Source organism: Neopsephotus bourkii, unplaced genomic scaffold (assembly GCF_033783945.1).
Source record: "Neopsephotus bourkii isolate Nb327-2 ecotype Australia unplaced genomic scaffold, CSIRO-AGI_Nbou_v1 NB_716, whole genome shotgun sequence".
Lineage (NCBI taxonomy): Eukaryota > Metazoa > Chordata > Aves > Psittaciformes > Psittacidae > Neopsephotus > Neopsephotus bourkii.
In genome coordinates, this window is record NW_026901215.1 from 563,865 (window position 1) to 583,818 (window position 19,954).

Genomic DNA, 19,954 nt, shown 5'->3' on the forward strand with positions numbered 1-19,954 from the left:
CTCGTGCTGAGACGAGGCGGGAGCTCCGGATGACCGTCAGCTGCCGCCCCCGATGAACACGCAGGGGACAGGGGACGTGCTTGAGGCTGGGGTGATTTCCGGCTGCCTGCCCACAGTGACACGCTGTGGGGAGGGGGAAGCAGGCGCAAGGCAGCCATCGAAAGTCGTGAACCGCAGCAGAGCCGTACATGTCCCACGCAGAGGGCAAGAAGGATGCAGTTGGGTTTCAGCCTGGTGACGTCTTCAGCAGTGTTCCTTGGGACAGGCGTCGTAGTCATCACCTTGGTCTGGCTGACAAGCCAATGTCACCCTGTAGATGGGGCCAGCCTGCGTTGTCCCACTCTGCTGTCCCCTTTCTGCCACCGAAGTGGGTGCTGAGTGGCCCCTCGTTCCTTTTCCCAGCTCCCTCCTGAAGCAGAGGGGGCATGGATGGGAATAACAGACCCAGTAACACAGCCCCAGCCCATCCTTGTGCGTTGACATGCATCAGCCAGGACATGTGCAGCAAGCACCAAAAAAGTGAGAGAAAGAGCAAGGGGGAAAAAGGGACACTGGGGAAACCCATGAGCTCTGCAGGAATCATAGGCAGAGAAAAAGCACGGAAAGAGAGATGAGAGATGAACGGGATGGAAGAGGGATGGGACAGGGACAGAGGGAACGGGAGACAGGCAGGGCAAAGGCTGGCTGGGGATCCCCCTGGGTTCTCGGTGCCCTCCACCGAATGCCCCTGCTCAGATCTGTCCCTGTGTCCCCATGGCACGACCCTGCCATCCAGGGGCTCAGCATTCTCCACCTGACGTGGAACCCCACATGTCCCTGTGCCTGGGGGCTGAGGCCCCACTGCCTCACATGCTCCCACACCCCAGGACCAGTGCCCCAGTACCCCACATCACCCCAGCGCACCAGGGGTCACCGTGTCCCAGGACCATTGCTCTGTGAGTCCTCAACTCAGCGTTCCCAGTGCCCCTGTGCCCCAGCATTTCCCAATTCCCCCTGCTCAAGGACATGGCCCGCACTGCTCCCTGTGTCCCCCCTGTACCCATGTCCCCATCCGTGTCCCACCGCTTCGGACAGACGCGCGGCGCCGACCACGAGGGGGCGCTGGGGAGACGGCGTTGGGGGCGTGGCTTGCTAGCCACCGTGGGCGGGGCTTGCTCAGATGAAGGGGCGTGTCATCGGGTGGTCCACAAGTGGGCGAGGCTTACGGGGGCGGGGCTGTGGGCGTGGCCTCGGGAGGGGCGGGCCCGGTCGCGGCAGTTCCGGGCTCTGCACGCGCGGGGCGGGAGCCGGGTACCGGGAGGGCGGCCGGGGCTGGGATCGGGATCGGGATCGGGATCGGGATCGGGACCCGGACCCGGACCCGGACCGGGCATCGCAGCGATGCAGCCGCCGCCGCGCAAGGTGAGCGCGGGCTCGGAGCGGGGCACCGGGCGCTGGGGACCGAGTTCTCCCCGGGTGCCAGCGGGGCCGGGACCTGCAGAGCGGGAGTCGCCCCCGGCCGACCCTCACCGGTGCTGGGCCCTGGCTGCCGGCACCTGCAGCGGCACGCGGTGTGGTGGGCAGTGGGGACTTGTGCCGGGGCAGCTCAAGCCGGCAGGCCCGGCCCGGCCGGGGTCGCAGCGTCGCCGTGGGCTGAGCGGTGGCTGCCCCGCAGGTGAAGCTCACGCAGGAGGTGCGGGTCCACGTCCTGGAGCAGCTCTCGGGCCTGCAGGGCAAGCAGCAGCGGGATGCCGAGCTGCTGGAGGACATCAGGTAGGGCCCTCGCTGGTCTGTGTGTGTGTCCCCTCCAGCGCTGAGACCGGGCAGCTCATCCCACGTGTGAGGCGAGGGCCCAGCCCGCCGGGCACGGCTCACCTTGAGCCTGCCGCGCCGAGGTCGTGGGCTCCATCACCCGCCGGGGTAGCCAGATGGGGGCATTGCGCGGTGGGGTGGTGGCAGGGGGGTGATGGCAGGGGTGGAGCGTCCCTACCCTCCTGTGTGGGTCCTCACCCGCTGTGCCCGTTCGCCACAGGTCCTACAGCAAGCAGAGGGCTGCCATCGACAGGGAGTACGGGCAGGTGAGGCGGTGCCACCAGTTCAGGAACCGATGGGCTGGGGGCACATGAGACCAGGCTCCATCCTCCCTGTGTGGGGGGCTCTGGAGCAGAGCACAGCATCACTCAGTGATGGGCAGAGCTGGAAATCATCCAGCCAACAGGGCTTGGCTGGTCTTTGTCAGCCATGGAGGGCTGTGGTGATGGGTGAAGCGTTTTCCCTGCTAGAGAGGGGGGGGCTGACACACTGACCACCTCAGGGCACCCACTGGGATGCTTTGCTGAGCACAGCATGCCTGAGCCTCACGTGTCTGGGGGGCCTGGAGGGAAAATCTTGCAGTGGGAGGAAGCTGCTTGGCTCTGCTGTCTGCTGGGTCATCGCAGGGCTCTGCTCTTAAATGTCAGAGCCTTGGTTTGCTCTGTAAGATGTCCTCACAGCATCCCTTGGGCACAGCCTGCAGCGGAATTGCATCCCCCCTCCCTGCAGCTGGGCTCCGTGCCATCCTGCTCCCTCTCTGCTCTCCAATCTGGGGGGGGGCCCATGCCCTCAAGATTGGGGTCTTGCTTTGCTGGGGACTCCCCTACCCCACCTCTGCAGCCAGTGTCCCTCACTGGTGTCCCTTTGCCAGTCTTCTGCCCTAAAAGCCACAGTAAGGGGGTCATCTCATAGTAGTGGCTGTGCCCCAAAAAGCTTTTCCTGCAGGAAGCATGATGGTATCCCTGCTGACATCCAGCTGCTGTGAGATGCGTGCCCTCCCTGCTCTGAGGATACCCATGGGGTGAACAGATGGTGTGGGGGACCCCAATTTCAGCCCCAGAGTGGGATGGTGGGATGCTGGAGTGCTCAACAGGGTTGGGGAGTGCTGGTGATGCTGGGTCTGTCCACAGGCACTGCAGAGGCTGGCAAGCCAGTTTGTGAAGAGAGACTGGCAGCGGGGCCGCGGCGAGGCCGGTGACTCAAGGTGGGAATAAGGGGCTGGGGCTGGGGCTGGCTGCGCACATCCATGGCCCTCCCAGCTGGGAGATGCCTAATGCCAACGAGGATTTAGCATCCCGGGGATGGGGTGTAATGAAGGATGCGGTACCCGACTCAGATGGGAGTGGGGACGCTGGCAGGGAGGCCGGAGGGAGCCCTGCCTTGTCCTAACCCTCGTACCCTGCACAGGAGCGTGGTTGCTGTCTGGAGGGGTGTCATCGAGGGGACCGCACATGCCGGGCAGGTCCGTGTCACCGCCTCGGAGAGCTACCGTGCCCTCGCTGCAGAGGCCGCCCGCACTGCCCGGCTCTCCAAGGAGAGGATGCTCAAGAAGGTACCAGGATGAGGACGTGTCCCCTGTGCCTGGGCAGTGGGGACAGCTCCTTGTGTCCCACTGCTGGCACTCCTCACAGGGCATGGAGCGGCTGCAGAAGGCACAGGCAGAGCTGCTGGAGACGGTGAAGGAGCTGGACAAGGCAAAGAAGCAGTTCACCCACCTCCAGCGGAGCAACGAGGTGGCCAAGGACAAGGCGGCTGATGTGGAGGCTCGGTGAGCAGAGGGGATGGTGGGAGAGGGCTGCCATGGCTGCAGGGTGGGCTCACATCTCCTTTCCTACCCTCCCTAGGCTCCGGAAGAGCGACCGGAGGATATTTCACACCAAGGCCAGCCTGCAAAAGCTCAGTGCCAAGGTCAGCAGCACCGCGTATCCAAACAGCAGGGTGCAGGGGGATGGGGCGGTGGCCCCCAGCCCATCACCAACCCCTGCTCTCCCCATCCCTGCAGTTCTCTGCACGGCTGGCCGAGCACTCGAGGCAGCTCGCAGGGGTGCACAACGAGTACAGCTTTGCCCTGGTGTCTGCTACTGCCCACCTGGAGCACTACTGGCGTGTGGAGCTGCCTGCTGCCATGCAGGTAGGAGCTGCCTGGACCATCCAAGTCCCTTCATGAGGTTCCTACAAGAAGCATCTCCCCAGTGCCGCTGCAAGGGGATGCAGCAGAGAAGGTCCTGATGATGCAGAGAGGGCAGGGATGCTTCTCAGGGGATGCAGGTAGTGCTGGGGGGATGCGGGCAGTGCTATGGGTGGCTCCCACCTGCTCTCCTGCAGGCACTGGACGGTGACCTGTACGAGAGGCTGCGGGAGCACTTGTCAGCAGCCAGCAGGACAGAGGTGGAGACCTGCCGGGCCACACGGGACTGTTTCCAGGGCGTTGCGGAGGCATCTGCACGGGTAACAGCCCCCCTACTCCAGGAGGGGGGAAAGGCAGGAGGGGATGGATGAGCCCCCCAGCCTCACACTGCTCCACTGCTGCAGGTGTGCCGGGAGCAGGACCTCATCCTCTTCCTGCAGGAGCATCCCTCCTTCACCCTGGCCCCTGAGCAGCGCCTCCAGCTCACTGGGATGGAGGAGGTAGGTGGTGAGTGATGGGGCATCACAGCAAGGTGGGGGGGCTGCACAGCCAGCCCCTTCTCAGCCACCGTGTCCTCACACAGGTATCCCTGATGCCACCGGGGGATGACGGGGCCAGCCTGGAGAAGGAGGCACGGCGCTGGGCTACACGGGTGGCCCGGGACCGCAAAAACAAGGCGCACAGTGAGGAGGTGGGTGCTGTCCTTCCCCACGGGGCACAGGGAGTTCAATGAGAGGCTTTCCTTGCTTTCTCCCCTGCTCCCACTTTCCCATTGACCTGTGGTGCCCACTTAGGTGCTGCAGCGGCTGGAGGCCAGGCGGCAGCAGGTCACAGAGGTGGAAGCAGCTGCTGTGGAGCGGCAGATGGAAGAAGTGAGGGAGAACATCCGGAAGGCAGAGGTGGGTCCCTCTGTCAGGATGCTCAGGGTGGGTTCCAGGTCTGTCACCCACAGGGTGGCGGATGCAGGGATGGGAGCTGTGGTGGATGCAGGGATGGGGAGGTGTAGTAGATGCCAGGATGGGAGGTGTGGTGTCTGGGGATGCTCTGCCACTATGACAGTCATGCTGGGGACGAGGGTGATGGGGCTTGCTGGGCTGTCCCTGCACCCCATAGGTGTCCCCATAGACCTGGACAATGTGTGTTTGCACAGCTGAGCCGAGTGAAGGCAGAGGCACGGCTGGCGCTGCTGCGGGCAGCAGGGCTGGATGTGGACACTTGGCTGGCAGGGGCCATGGTGGGGGCAGGAGAGGAGGCTCCCACAGGGCTGGATCCAGCCGAGTTTGATGACTACGAGGACAGTGATGAACCGGATGAGGACGATGAGCCTGGCCCTGCTGCCCGCACCTACCCCTACACCTGCCGGGTGATCTTTGGGTACCAGGTACAGCTGTGGGTGCCTGTCCCTCACCCTGCCTGCCCAGGGCCAGCATCCTCAGCATCCTTGCCACTTTGTCACCTGTACCCTGCAGGGCTGCCAGGCAGACGAGCTGTCCATCACCCAGGGAGAGGAGCTGGAGATCATCGAGGATGGGGATGCAGAGGAGTGGGTGAAGGTGGGAATGGGATGAGTCCCTCCACCATGCTGGGGGGGACACATTATGGAGGTCCCTGGTGCTGTCCCCTCTCTGGGGCTGGGATGGTTATATGGTTTCTGTCCCCTCAGGCTCGAAACAAGGCTGGCCAGGTTGGCTACGTCCCTGAAAAGTACCTCCTGTCCCTGGGGGGTGAGCCAGGGGCCGGGGCTGGTCCTCCGGGACCTTCTGCATTGCACCGCCAGCTCTCCAGTATCATGGCTGCAGAACTGGTGCTGGAGCCCGGAGGTGGGTGCTGGAGCATCCCCGCAGCCGTGGGGATGGGGACAGGTCACCCAGAGTGTGCTGAGACCCTTCCCCATCCTCCCCACAGCCTGGCTCGTGCGAGCTCTGTATGACTATGAGGGGCAGAGCCCTGAGGAGCTGAGCTTCCCCGAGGGGGCCATCATCCGGGTGCTGCCCCGCGCTGCCGGCGAGGTGGACGATGGCTTCTGGACGGGTGACTTTGATGGCCGCATTGGTGTCTTCCCCTCGCTGGTGGTGGAGGAACTCACCGGGGCACGGGGGCCAACTGGGCAGGTCTGTGGTCCACATTCGTTGTATCCCCTTGGTGTGGGGCCGCCCCAGTCTTGTGCAGTGGCTACTGGGGGTTAAACTCCCCCCTTCCCGCTGTTCCTATCCCCCTTGGCTGTGTCTTCCCAGGAGCTGCCATCGCCGTCCCCACCGCCCTTCTCCCCTCCTGGCCTCACACCCGGGGCCAGCCTGGTCCCCAGCCCCTCTCCTGAAGCATCGTCACTGGGAGGTGAGTGCTGGGGTGCTGGGAAGGGGCCGGGGGTAGGCAGAGAGCTGGGCTGAGCTGCTGCGCGCTTCCAGGTTGTCGACAGGATGGCACAGGCAGCGGGCAGAGCTCCCCGGACCTGGCAGCCACCCGCCTCCGGCCGGTAAGCCCCATCACAGTGATGCTGTGTCCCCAAACCTGCTCCCAGCCCTCCTGTAACAGGGGACAGCACCATCTGTGTGCTTTGGGGGGGTCTGAAGGTGATGATTGGCCTTGGTACCACTTCCCTTCTCTCTCCACAGCTCCGAGCACCACCACCACCGCCCAGCAGAGCCCCTGAGCCTGACCCCGAGCTGCCCTTCAGCTGACCCTGCAGATCCCACATCGCTCCCTGCTCCTCAACTCACTTCACCCCAGTGAGCCCCCATGGGCTGCTGTCCTGCAGTAGAGGCTTGTGCTGCCTCGTACCCTGAGCTGGTCTCTCCATGGGCAGCATCCTGCCCAGCGCCGCTTGCAGAGTGGTCCTGCATCCCTTTACAGCACGTGGCATCCTCACAGCCCCTCTGTAGGTGTGCTCAGTGCTAGGGCTGGGCCCCATCTCACCCACCTCTTGCCTCTGCCCCTTCCATCACCCATGCAGCCCTAGTGCAGCCCTGGTTCCTGGGGGCGCTGAGCCCTGCGGTCATCTCCCCACAGGCAGGAGTGGGCACTGGGGGCTGTGCCCCAATAAAACCGGTTAAGCCTCTGCCGAGGGATTCAGCAGCTTTAATGGTTTTAGCTTGTCTATGTACAGTGCGGTTACACACCAAAGCTCGCTGCAGGCACGGGGGCTGCCCGCTGGCCTGGCTCCAGTCCTTTCTGTGCTGCGAATGGGGCTGGAAGCTCCTCTCTCCACCTCATCCCACAGGGACCTGGCCGGGTCCCTTGCCGGTGCAGGATGTGTGCCTGTGCCCGCTCTGCATGGCCGGGGTGCCCAGCGGGGCTGTGCTCTGTGGTGAATGTGCTGGGTGGGTTGGGGGGTGCTGCCCCACACCCTGGGGGAGCTCAAGCTGCTGCCTCCATCCTGCCCCTCGCTGCAGCCCCTCGGGTCCATCCTTCCCCCGGCACTGGGTGGGCAGTGGGGACCGGGTCCTGTCCTGCCCCTGCCAGGCCGGGGGGGGGTCTCCAGGGCAGGTGCAGTGGGTGGGAGTCGGGTACCTATTGCCAATGGGATGAGGTCTGGCGCCGAGCGCGTTGTCTGTAACGTCGGCGTGTCGCTCCGGCCATGCCAAGCGCGTAGCTGCCAACCCAGGCCTGGGGCCGGCTGCCCCACGGGTACCCCATGGCAGAGCCCCCAGTCCGGCAGGGGTCAGGGGCTGAGCACCTCCTGTCCACGCTCCAGCCAGGAGCGGAGAGGAGCTGTAGGGAGAGGGGCAAGAGGATGGGGATTGTCCCTGTGGCCACAACATCCCCCATCAGCCACAGGCTGTCCTGGCCCTGTGTCTGCCCAGAGCCAGCATCACTGCCTGGGGCTGGGCACACTGGTAACAGGACCTGCCTGTGCAGGACTCAGGGCACTGGGAACCAACCCTACTGGAGCAGGGGTTCATCCTCTCTCCATCACCAGATAGTGACCCACTAGAGCAGGGACACTGCCACTTCCCACCCCAGCCATCACCCAGGGATTGGGGACAAGCACTCACGTCACACAGTTGCTCCTCGGTCCTGCACCACGGCCCTGGGCTCCTGTGGGATAGAGGAGGGATATGGATGTCAGTGCTCCTGTGGGAGCAGGATGCTGGGGTAGATGGGCTGGTCTCCATTGGCCACAGCAGTGATCCATGGGCCAGTGAGCAGAACCCTGCTGAGGCTCCAGAAGCTGACAACAGCACAAACACCATCTTGCTGCCCTTCTCCATCACCTGCAGGACACATTGAGCAGGACCTCATGATGGCCCTGGCTGGGACCTAAGGATGAGGAAGCAGAGTGGTGCCAGGGCTTGCTGACAGACGTTCTGGTGAGGTCTCATTACTGTTCTCCAGGAATTCCATGTCCTGGAGCTCACCGAAGCAACAGCCCAAAGCCTGGTGCAGGGTCCAAGGCAAGAGCCTGGCACCACAGAGGAGAAAGAGGCTTGCCCTGGGTGTAACTGCTGCTCCAGTGATCAGAGGGGCCACAGCTATTGCCCAAGGCACAGAGGGTCATGGGAGGAAGGACCTGACACCACCTCTCCAGGTCTCTGGAGGAGGGCTACAGCCCATCAGCTCTGTCCTGTGTGGATGCCTTAGGCTGCCCTTCATGAAACAGTTGGAACCTTCCAGCCTGGCCCCCAGAAAGCAAAGAGAGGACCAATAAACACAGTGAGTTCCTGCCTTTTCCTTACCCTGCCTTCAGCCAGGTGCCTTTCCCTGGCTCTTCAATGCTGATGCAGTCAGCTCCATCCCATCTCCCTGCCAAGGGCTGCAGGATGGTCCATGCCTGGCCCATGGAGCTCCAGCACTGCCAGCCCCAGGGAATGGCTCTGGCTCTTTATCCAGATGGTTTGCTTCCCTTTTCTTCCAAGGGCTTTGCCACACGTGTCCAGTGCTGGTTTGGTGGGATGAGCCAAGGCCAGCTCCTGGGGCTGCTGATGCAGGTGGGGTGATGTTGCATGAGGTGCCCTCCCCAGCTCCCTTCACAAAAGCCTTTCTCCATAGCCACAGGTGAGTTGAATGAATGGACACACTGGGTGGCTGCTGCCACCACCAACAGCCTCATTTGCTCATTGATAACAGCCACTGACAGGGAGCAAATCCCCTAAAATAGGGGCTATTGATGGCCAAGCAAATGGTGTCCTCTCCAGTGCTCTCTGGCACCTCCAGCAGGGTGGCTGGCTGGGATGGTTGGGAGATACCAGGATGCTGGGAGCTCCAGCTATGGTGGCCTCCTGTCTAAGCACAGCCAGCACCAGCCCCTCTGGAGCAGGGAAGAACAACCAAGAACTGACTGGTTGGCTTTGCTGTCTCCTAGACTTCAAGGCAAGAAAGGCTCCTGGTGCTATCTGTCCCTGCCTGGACATTGTGCTGAGGCCATGTTGAGCATTGTGGTGAGGCTGCAGTGTCAGAGGGACCAAGCTATGTGCAGTGATAGAGCTCCTGCAGCTCAAGTAAAAGCCACCCCAACTAAGAAGCAACCTCATCCCTTGCCCTAGGAGCAGCTGGCAGCAGGTCTACAGCATCTCCCATGCAAGCCAACCAGTGACCTGCCTTTGGCCAGCAGTGCAGGTACTGGTGGGATGGGAATTGTCACAGTGACTGCATCCCCCAGACATTAGAAACAGATGGAATCACGAAATATGAGCAGAAACAGGGCGGCAGGCCAGGTCCCATGCCACAGCTCACACCACCACACTGGGGCTGGTTGATGTTGTCAGCAGCACTTGGGATGCTGAGCTACAACCCAAACCCCCCAGCCCAGAGGACCCCACAGGGACAAGGAAGAGGAGGAACCCACCTTCTGCCCCACATCCCCCACTGCGGGCTGTTTCCTGCTGCTGTCATCTCTTCCCAAGTCATCGACCTGCTCATGCAGACTCAGGCTCCCGTGAATATCCGACACTTCATCTGCCGACCCCAGTCCGATCTCCTCCAGGCAGATGCTGGCTCCTTCCTGCACCAGCGCTCCCGGGATGCTGGGACTCGACCCTCCGAGCATCCGCTGGCTCAGAAGCTTCCTCTGGCGGCTGGTGCTGCCGGGAGCAGTGCCAGCATCCTGCAGGGATCCCGCCGTGCCGGAGCCCTTGCCCGCCCGCCGACTGTCGCGAGTGCCGGAGCTGGCTGGGGTGTTCGGGGCCGGGGTGGTGGAGCAGCTCTGCCCCCCGCTTTTGCCACCCTGGACACCCTTCTGGACGTCTCCGTTCTGCAGGCCACCCGTGGGGACAGTCCCATTGCGCGCCCGCTCCCGCTGGAGCCACTCGCTGCTGTGCTCCAGCTCCTCCGTGCTCAGCTCGCGGCTGCCGTCGGGCAGGGGCCCATCCTGCTGCTCATGGAAAGTGGGTTTCTTCCCGATGTGTGTGACACGAAACCTGGAATCAGGGCAGGATGGATCAAAACCCTTTCCCTTCTTTTCCCCAGCTGTATTCCCAGTTTGCCTGCACCTCCAGCCTTGGATCTCCTCTCTTTGTCATCAACTGGTGATGATCTCCGACCTTCCAGACCCACTCAACACCACTGATCCCCACTCTAACATGCCCCCACTGACTTAATCCCATTTTCCCCTTCATTTTTGGCAGACCAAATAGAGAAGGATGAAAAGGTCAACCCAGATGTTGTCTGGTGCAGGCACTGCCAGCCTGCTCTCCCTGTAAGATGGGTCACAGCTCTTGGAAATGCTCCAAGGTGCAACCTGGGTGAGCAGGAGCTTGCACAGAAACTCGGGTGTTGATTCAGAAGGTGAAATGCAAACCTGCTAAGCCTGGTAAGGAGGGGATGCTATGAAGAGCTGCATGGACGTTGGTCTGACACCCTCAAAGGATTAGTTTATAATCAGAGGTGATGCAGTATTGCACATGGGGAGGAGAAGTTAGGGAACTGCTATAACATTGGGATTTGTGAGGCGTAATGCGTGGGCAAAGCCTAAGTCTGAACTGCAAGCAAGCTGATTGTGACCAACACTGGAAGCAAGGCAGGAGACTGCTAGACCAGCAGATGGGAAGGCTCTTCCATGTGAGCTAGTGTCCACCAGCCAAGGAAGACTGATCCCATCACAGAGATCTCCCGCAGTCCATGACTCACCCAGCAGCCCTGTGCTTGAGTCACACATGGAGGAGCTGCAGATGGCCCTGGGTGTGTGGAAGCTCAGCTGTGAGCCAGCACTGGGGCAAAACACAACTTCAGCAGCAAACCTCAGGCTGCTGGGGCTGAAAGAACAGGGCCCAAAGGTCAAGGACATGGCAGTACAACCACTCAGAAGGAAGGAGCTGAGAAGAAAGGTCCAAGAGATAAGAAGAGATGCCAGATAAGATGCCAGATGTAAAGGAGACCGCTGCCAGGCTGAGGAGCTGGTGGCAGTCTGTGGGCAGCACAGACCCCTCTGCGGATTGCTCTTGATTGGAAGGGTCAGGAAGAGAAATGCTCCAGCTCCAGTCGAGGTACCCACAGGACTGCTCGGGTCAGGCCAAGCAGCAGCAAATGTGATCTTTCAGGTCTATCCAGATAATTGGAGATAAGGCACCAAGCACTGCTATTCGGGAAGACCAGAGAATGTTCCAGACCTGAAGAGGGCCAGGGAGCAGGCACAAGTGACAAGACCATTGAGCAATGCCAGCCTGGAGGAGCCAGGAACAGGTTCAAAGGAACAGGCAGGGTTCAGACTGGAGGGAGCACAAGAGGTAACGTAGCCAGCTTCTGTGTGGTGAGGGAGGGGAAAGGCAGGAGAGCGCTGTCTGTCTCCTCGTCAGCATCACTGGGGCATTTGATTCAGTAGGATGGAACACTGTGGCTGACCGGGCTAAGGATGGAGGGTCAGACCCTCCAGTGGACAAGATGTGCCGCTGACAACTGGCTTCGAGAAAGCCCTGGGATAAATGGTGAATCAGTCAATAATGTAAGAGTGCGGATCATATAACGCTGATTGCCTCAGAATTACATTTAGGAGCAAAGAGCCCTCGGGAGGTCTCCAGTCCAACCCTCTGCTCAGAACTAGGCCACCTCCCACCCTCAGGCACGTTGCCCAAGGCCCCATCCAGTTTCCAAGGCTGGAGACCCCCCCGCTCCTCTGGGCCCTGCTGCAGGGCTGCACCATTCTCATAGTGAAAGGTTCTTTTCCTCACGGATATTCTGGATTTCTCTTGCTGCAGCTTTTGGCTGCTGCCTCTTCCCTGTGCATCCATGGAAGAGTCAAGCCCCACCTCCATTTAAACTCCCCCTTCCCTTTGAGTGGTTTTAGAGAGCAATTAGATCCCCCTCTATTACTTCTTCAGGCTAAATAAACACGATTTCCTCAGCAGCGCCTCACATGCCACATGCTCCAGCCCCTGGACCTCCACTATCCTCCCTCCTTTCCACTCCACTAGGGATGAGGCTGCGCCTACCAGCTGCCAACCAGACCCAGTCAATGAGCTGTAGGTAACAGGGAAGGGTGCTGGACTCTCAACCACTGTGTCCAAGACAAAAGCAACAGCAAGAGAACAAAACCTGAGGATTGCAACAGAAGAGGTGAGTTAAAGGAGCTTTTGTTTGTAGCATCAGTCATGAGTCAAAGCACTTCATGCAATCAAGATATTCCTAGTAAATAAGGTTCAGCAAGGGCAGTCCCAGAAGAGTCATCCAAGATCTGGAGGAGCAAAGGGGCCAGCTTGGAAATGAGAACCAGAATCTGGAGGTAGTTTTTTATGGTCTCACAGGACCCTTGGCACATGGACCTCATAGCAAAGAGATTCGGGAAGTGGAAACTTCAAATACAGTCTTGGAGAGATGCTATGACTGCACCATGGAGAAGGCTGTGTAGCCTTATCTAGGTGTTCCTGCTCCGGCAGGGGGATTGGACTAGATGATCTTTTGAGGTCCCTTCCAATCTCTAACATACTGTGATACTGTGAAGGCTGGTATGAAACAGGATATTAGCAAGGTTGAAGAGAGAAAAAATAGATTTGCAGGAAGGTGCCTGTAGGAAAGGAGACCATCTTCTCTGGCACTCAGAGGTGACTGAGAGGAGATTGACAAGAGCATGGCTAAAGGGCACAGAGAAGTGGATGGAGCTGGGCATTAGCCAGGGAATGAGACTAGCCATGAGCATGCGATTGTGCAGAGATCTGGCCACCAACCACCACCACCAAGCTGACAGCTACAGGCAAAGAGGAAGCCAGAAGCCATCAGCCACCATAAAGTGAGATCATAGCTGGAGTTCAGCATGGGGACGTTCAGCGTGTGTCTCCCCCAGCTCCCCATAAAGCCTCCAATTCACCTCCCCACTGAAACTCCTAGCTGTGATGGTGGAAAAACCCAAAGCTCACCCCTGTGATGCCCACTCTGGCTCAACATCACCACGAACAACCATCTTTCTGGACCACAATGTGCAGCTTCAGCAAGTCTTATGCTCATAAAGACTCACTGCAGGATCTGAGCACAGCAGAGCTCTGAGTCTCACCAAGGTGTCCATCCAGGGACCAGCAGTTGCTCATCATCCTGCTCTGGTCAGCTCAGACTGGAGCTGAGCCCTGGAGGACTGTGCTGGGGAATGAGGCAACCCAGGCAATGCTGCAGATGGTACTAAAGGTTATGGACTACATAGAGACCACAGGAAGTCCCTTGAGGTGAAACCAGTTGGGGACTGGAAAAGTATCTGTGGGAAGTATGAGGTACACTCCCCTGTTCTTATGTTCCTGCCGTGTCATCTAATTACAGTCATCATTTGACAGAGACCTGGAGGAGCACAGCCACCCTTTCATTCTGATGATGGTGGCTGGTAACTTGGACCTGGGCCTGGCTGTCACCTCCTCTCCTTCCTAATGAGATCCCTAAAACCTGGGGTCACTGCTGCTGTTGGGCAGCAAGAGTCCTGATTGCACATAGCTGGGACAGCAGGCTTTGAAAGGACATGGATTTGGGGCTCTGCCCAGCACTGAGTCAGCAGAACAACACAGGCTTGAGTCACCTTCCTCAAGGAGAAGGAGGGAAGCCACCACATGAGCATCATGGTCTGCCACATACCACAGGCATTTCCAGGTCCAAGAGGCACCTGGGTCCTCAGAACTGCAAGTAGGAAAGGGGAAAGGATCAAGGGAACTGAGAAGACTCTACATGATGCTTGCTACACCAGAGCAGATGGGCTGTGCCTGTCAAGTGTCACTGAGGTACCTGCCCACTGAGAAGACGGTGGTCTCTCCAGGATGCATCCTGCCTTTGCCATCCTTGGACCGTCCTTGTCGATGCAGTGGGTGCCTCTTCCTCTTGCTGCAGTGGATGCAGGGGGCCTGCGTGGAGCCCAGATGCACTGTGTGGTGATGAGGTGGGCCCCCATCCTGGCTGTTACGGTGGGGACAAAGGCTGCAAATAGAAGGACGTGACAGGTCATGTTATCTGGATACTTCCCAACCATGGAGCAGCCTCACTGCAGCAAGCCTTGAGAAGCAGCAGCTCTGAAGGGGACCTCCTGTGGGGAGAGGAATGAAGAAGAACTATTCCCTTTGACAGTGGGGCAAAACAACCCTTGGGAGAGCAGGACTTCTTATTGGGAAGACGCTTTATAACACCTTGGAAAGGGGCTGGCTGCAGCCTCCAAACCAAGGTGATACCCAAAGGCTGCTCCTCCCTTACTCCCCACAAGCTGGTATAGGCTTCCCTCACCTGGGCACTGGCACTGGGATGTCCCCTTCATTGTCCCCCAGCATCTCCTTGAGGGCTTCTGCATTTGCTGAAGAGAGAGGAAGAAGGGAATGCATCAGCTGAAGTGGTCAGCACGTCTCCAGGCCAGCACTAGGAAGTGCTCACCTTCATTTTGTATGATGCATCTCACAATCTTCTCCACAGTGTCCTCATTCAGCTCCTCCTCTTCATCTGGAAAGAGAAAACGTGGCACTGAGGGCTGGGATTTGGGCACCAGTCCCTCCCCAGAGCAGCCACGTCAACAGAGAGGTTGGAGAAGCCTCGTGTCCCCATCAAGCTGCGGAAGCCATGGGGAGTAACAGATCCCTCACCCTGGAAAAGAAATGGCTAAACCAGGAGTCATGTGTGTGTGGAGACACATACAGGGGTTGTGTTGCTCCTTCAGAACTGGGGGTATCATGAGAAATGAGTGGGGAGAAGGTTCAAAACAAATTAAGAGTCCAGCCCTGGAGCCCCTGGCTGCAGGATGCTGCTGGTGCTGAGTGTCAAAGGGTAAACAGGACAAGCTCACAGTAAAGAAACCTACTGGGGCCTGTTAAATATGGAGAAGCCATCCCTGATGGAGCAAACCAGGAGCTGCACACTTTTAGAAGCCTAACAGACTGTGCTGGGGAAGCTTGGCTTGGTGTCTGCTCCACTGTAATATTCACCCTCAGCATCCTTCTCAACCTGCTTCTGGCCACTGTCAGAGAGGCAGGAGGCTTGGCTGAGTGGACTTCAGCCCAGTTCACAGCATTACATGTTCCAGTGAGCAGATCAGAGCCATGGTCTGGAAGGCAGCTGCCTCAAAGGGCATGGTCAAGGGCTACCACCATAATCCTGGGAGCCCATGGAGATGTTTCCCTTGGCTGTGGCATATCCAGAAGGCAAAGCCAATCCTGGAAAGTTCAGACACTATCTCCATATGCAGCCAAGTCAATTAAGCCAAAGGAGTGTATCCAAGGACACTGGGAAGCTCCTCTTGTGTCCATAGGTGAGCTGGAGGAGCCACGTTACCTTCCTGTGCATGAGAAGTGGTAGCAGGAGGTGCTGAACCCCCAAGTACTGGCGATGGCACAGGGAAGGTGGAAGAGGTATGCAGCACCTTTTGACCTGCAGAAGCAGCCAGAGGAACGTGTCTTCTCCATTTCAGCAGAGGTTCATGAAACCATTAAAAGTCAGATCTTGCTTGGACCAAGCTCTAGCTTGTACCCACAATTGATGCTCCAGTGACTTCCCAGTCCAACTACCCAAGAGTGACACAGTGAAGTGATGGAGAAAAACCCTAAAAGTCACCTTCCATCTCCAGCCTTCATGAACACAGCAGGGACTGGAAGAAGACATGAGTGATAGCAACACCATGCTGCCTCCATGCTGGACTTCCTAATGCTAAAGGGGCAGAGGGACAGCTGGCTGAGGGATGCTTTCTTTGTAGGGGACATGGGGCATAATTTAGGTTCTGGGGATTCAGCAGGACCTGGCTGTTCATCAGCATTATCTTTTGGTGATAATGCTGCTTTGGGAAGAGCCAGGTGCTGGTTCCCACCTCCTTGACACCACCAGACTTTCCAGCCTGTGGAGCCAGCAGTTCAGAGGGCTCTCCAGACAACAACACTCCCAATCCCCAGGGAACACCACACTGCCCACCCCTTTTTCCTAGCCCAGCAGCACGTGATGGGTAATCCTCCCATCCCCAGCCCACATCACAGGAGTGTGTTTAAAGGAGCATCAATCCACGCCAAGCAAAAGATAGCATCGGATCCCCACTGAGCCCCCCGAGCCCCAGCACTCACTGGCCTGGAGCTCCGCCAGCACATCTTTATTATCTGGGTCGAGCTCGTCCCGGAAGGTCCGGCACCGGTAACCCTTCTTCTTCAGGACATGGCAGATCAGGAAACCCACCAGCCCCATGATGAAGAAGACAAGGACGAGGAGGAAGACCATAGACAGGCTGTGCTGGGGGTCTGTCTCCCCATCGTCGGTGCTGTGCTGGTCTGACATGCGGATCTAGGAGAAGGGGGAAGGCGGCTCAAAGAACACAGTGCTCACTCCCCATGCCCATCCTCTCCTCCCTAACCTTCCTCCTGTCCACCTTCAGCAAGAGCCACAGAGGTGGCTCTGTGCAGTCTCCCAAGGACACTGCTGCCCCACATGCACCCGGCAAGAGGCATCCCAAGGGCAGCGGTGGCAGCATCCCCGCAGGCCTGCCCGGCCCCCGGCTGCGGCGCTTCCCTATCCCTTGCAAGCAGCTTCCCAAGGGCACCGGTTCCTCGGCCTCCTCCGGGCTCTGCGGCGAGCGGCATCACCCCGCTCGCCCTTGCAGGAGGATGAGCACCCTCATCGCACAGCGCCGACCCGCCACCCCCTGCATCCCTCGCTACTCACGGCCAGGGGCCTCCACCGGCACAGGCAAAGGCACGGGCAAAAGCAGAGGCAGGGCTGGCAGGGAGCTGCGGCAGCCGGGCGGGCGGAGGGCCGAGCCGGCCGGCAGCTCCAGCATCGTCCTCCCGCAGAACCGAGCTCATTCCCTGCGCCCCGGCTCCCCTGGGCTTTCCCATCTCCCTTCCCGGGGGCTCAGAGCGCGGCCGCCCCCTCGCCGGTTCCACTTCCCGGTAAGAGGCAGGGTGTCCCCCGCCTGTCCCCGCTGCTGCTGCGGTACCTGGGCCTGCGGTCCTCCGCAGCGCTCTCCTCTTCACCTTCACCTGCCTCCTAGCAACCCCGCATCCCTGCGGCCCGGGACCGCGGCGAGCATCCTCTGGCCCCTCGGCTCCCGGCTGCCTCTTCCTTCCTTGGAAGGAGCCGAGCTGCTCCTGGGAGACGCGGCAGCCCGCCGCTGCCTGACAGCGAGAGCTGCCCGCCTGTCCCGGGGCTGGGAAGAATCACTCCGAAGAGCTTTCAGGGGAGGAAGGTGCAGAGGGAAGCTCAGGGAAATGCCGGCGGCTGCAACGGGGAGCAAACAGGAACGCCGCTCAGGGAAGCCGACGTTGGCAAGCTGCTGCCCGCCCCGAGGCGAATAACCTCACCCACATGCGAGCCAGCCCTGGTTCCCCCGGCACCCTCCTTTCCTGAGCGCTCGGCGATTTTTAGAGCAGTGAGCCGTGGTGAGGGGGCCACAGGGGTAGAAGTGGGGCTCAGCTAGACCAGGAGTGGTCCTGCACCGGTGTGTGCAAGGGGAGAGGGGTGCAGACACCCTCACTATGATCACAGCACTGAGGACAGGGTGGAAAAGGAGCCCCTGGAGACCCCACAGCCCAACCCTCTGCCCCAGCCAACGATCTCTCCCTCCTTCCTCAAAAGGGATGGCTGAGCCATTTGAAATCTCCAGCTGTGGTGGTCCCAGGACCTCCCTTTCCATCACCACATTACCCTCACTCTGGGAGGCTTCACCCAACTCTCCTACTGCAACCTAGGCTTGCTCCTCTTCATCCTTAGCCCACCTGCCAGTTTTCCACCTAGACCCTAAGAAGCACAGGCAACCCTCCCACCCCATCTCTAGCAGGTTATCAGTCTATATACACATTCAGTTGTAGGAATTATCCCACCATAATCCATATTGCCATGAGGAAACTTGCAGATCCTCATCAACTGTGTAATGATGAAGGCTCCTGTCCTTATCCACAAGTGAGGACAACTCAAGTGAGGACCAAGAATCACCTCCCAGGAGTGCAGGAGCTCCATCACTGTAACATCAGGAGGTCACAGCATCATAGGTACCACTCATATGTCTGCTGTCCTAGTAGGGGCAGCTAAGATGGACCATCTAGGGCAAGATCACAGGCAGTGAGACTTATTTCTCCTGCATGCATTGCTACAGCCACAGGAGATGTCTCCTAATGCTGGAACACGCTGCATCATCCAAGTTTCTGCTGATAAGACCTTAAAGGTAGTATACTCCTTGCCCTTGTTTCTTTGAAGAGGGGGACCTCACAGGAATGGGTTTCTGCAGAGCCCAAAGGGAATGCAGTCATTGTGAGCTTATTCCCATTTTCCTCATGCCCACACACGCTGTCCTGCACAACAAATCACTCTTTCTCCTCCCAGGCATTCCCGCCCACCCAACGCATTGCTGCACCCTTCCAGCTTCCAGCCTCCAGCCATGCCAGGCAAAAAGGGCCCAGGTTGCTCAACCCTCCCCTCTTGGAGGGAAGATTTCCTTTTCCCACTGCTTCTGGTGTCGAAGTATTTCCACAACTCAGCAACCCACCTGGGGACAAATCCTGGTCTCAGTGGGGTGAACGGGATGAGGAGGGGGCTCCACTACTTGTCATAGAATCATAGAATAGTTAGGGTTCGAAAGGACCTTAAGATCATCCAGTTCCAACCCCCCTGCCATGGGCAGGAACACCTCACACTACACCATATCACCCAAGGCTCTGTCCAACCTGGCCTTGAACACTGCCAGGGATGGAACATTCACAATCTCCCTGGGCAACCCATTCCAGTGCCTCACCATGCTTACAGTAAAGAACTTCTTCATTATATCCAGTCTAAACTTCCATTGTTTAAGTTTTAACCCATTACCCCTTGTCCTATCACTACAGTCCCTAACGAACAGTCAAGCTGCTCCTGCCTGTCTCTGCAGCTGGGTTATCTCAACCCATAGTGTTTCTCTTCCTAATGCCTCCCTCCAGGGAATGGTCTGAGTCTCCATCCTGCTTCCACCAGCCCAGCTTCAGCATCCCTCTGGGCTGCTCAGTCCTTGTCCCACTGTGGGACCCCATTAGCACTTCAGTGGACAGACTACGAGCCTTGGCCCATGCAGCGTCTCACAGGTGATCCAAGAAAGAGACCACGGCTCCTCTCTGCCCCAAGACCAGGCAGCATGGCAGGCATGAATTCACACAGCTGAGATCACAGTTCCAAAGAGGCTGAGTCCATCCTGGCCAAGGGGATGGTCCCCACATGGGGCTAAGCTCTACACCATGCCTGGCAGTGTGCGCTTGCAGCCCAGAAAGCCAACCATACCCTGGGCTGCATCGAAATGAGTGTGACCAGCAGGTCGAAGGAGGTGATCCTGCCCCTTTACTCTGCTCTCATGAGACCTCACCTGGAGTATTGTGTGCAGTTCTGGTGTCCTCAACATAAAAAGGACATGGAACTGTTGGAACAAGTCCAGAGGAGGCCACGAGAATGATCAGGGAACTGGAGCACCTCCTGTATGAAGATAGGCTGATAAAGTTGGGGCTGTTCAGCCTGGAGAAGGCTGCATGGAGACCTCACAGCAGCCTTCCAGTATCTGAAGGGGGCCTATAGGGATGCTGGGGAGGGACTCTTCATTAGGGACTGTAGTGATAGGACAAGGGGTAATGGCTTAAAAAAACAGGGGAAGTTTAGATTGGATGTAAGGAGGAAATTCCTTCCTGTTAGGGTGGTGAGGCACTGGAATGGGTTGCCCAGGGAGGT

The 19,954-nt window shown here is 59.0% G+C and overlaps 2 protein-coding genes across 3 annotated transcripts; one reads left to right on the forward strand and one right to left on the reverse strand.

Moving 5' to 3' along the window:
• The first annotated feature begins 1,323 nt into the window (after positions 1–1,323).
• Positions 1,324–6,411, forward strand: FCHSD1 (FCH and double SH3 domains 1). The gene is given in 19 exon segments (XM_061353948.1): positions 1,324–1,401; positions 1,655–1,752; positions 2,012–2,057; positions 2,922–2,995; positions 3,199–3,343; positions 3,423–3,559; positions 3,636–3,699; positions 3,794–3,922; positions 4,117–4,239; positions 4,324–4,419; positions 4,503–4,610; positions 4,714–4,818; positions 5,070–5,300; positions 5,389–5,472; positions 5,583–5,739; positions 5,825–6,030; positions 6,154–6,253; positions 6,325–6,394; positions 6,396–6,411. Coding segments are annotated over 19 exon segments (2,010 nt in total). The 5' UTR covers positions 1,324–1,380.
• A 412-nt stretch (positions 6,412–6,823) lies between these two features.
• Positions 6,824–17,635, reverse strand: RELL2 (RELT like 2). 2 transcript variants are annotated; one of them, XM_061353951.1, is made up of 8 exons: positions 16,937–17,165; positions 16,345–16,558; positions 14,678–14,743; positions 14,534–14,600; positions 14,045–14,233; positions 9,702–10,272; positions 7,912–7,954; positions 6,824–7,627 (listed from the first exon to the last, which is right to left on the reverse strand). In XM_061353951.1, exons 2-7 carry the CDS (start codon positions 16,550–16,552, stop codon positions 7,913–7,915), a joined length of 1,143 nt encoding a protein of 380 aa, XP_061209935.1. In that variant the 5' UTR covers positions 16,553–16,558; positions 16,937–17,165; the 3' UTR covers positions 6,824–7,627; position 7,912. The 2 variants fall into 2 exon arrangements, with proteins under 2 accessions (XP_061209935.1, XP_061209934.1); XM_061353950.1 differs by lacking the exon at positions 16,937–17,165 and adding an exon at positions 17,211–17,635 and having other exon boundaries at positions 6,826–7,627.
• Between the last annotated feature and the right edge of the window lie 2,319 nt (positions 17,636–19,954).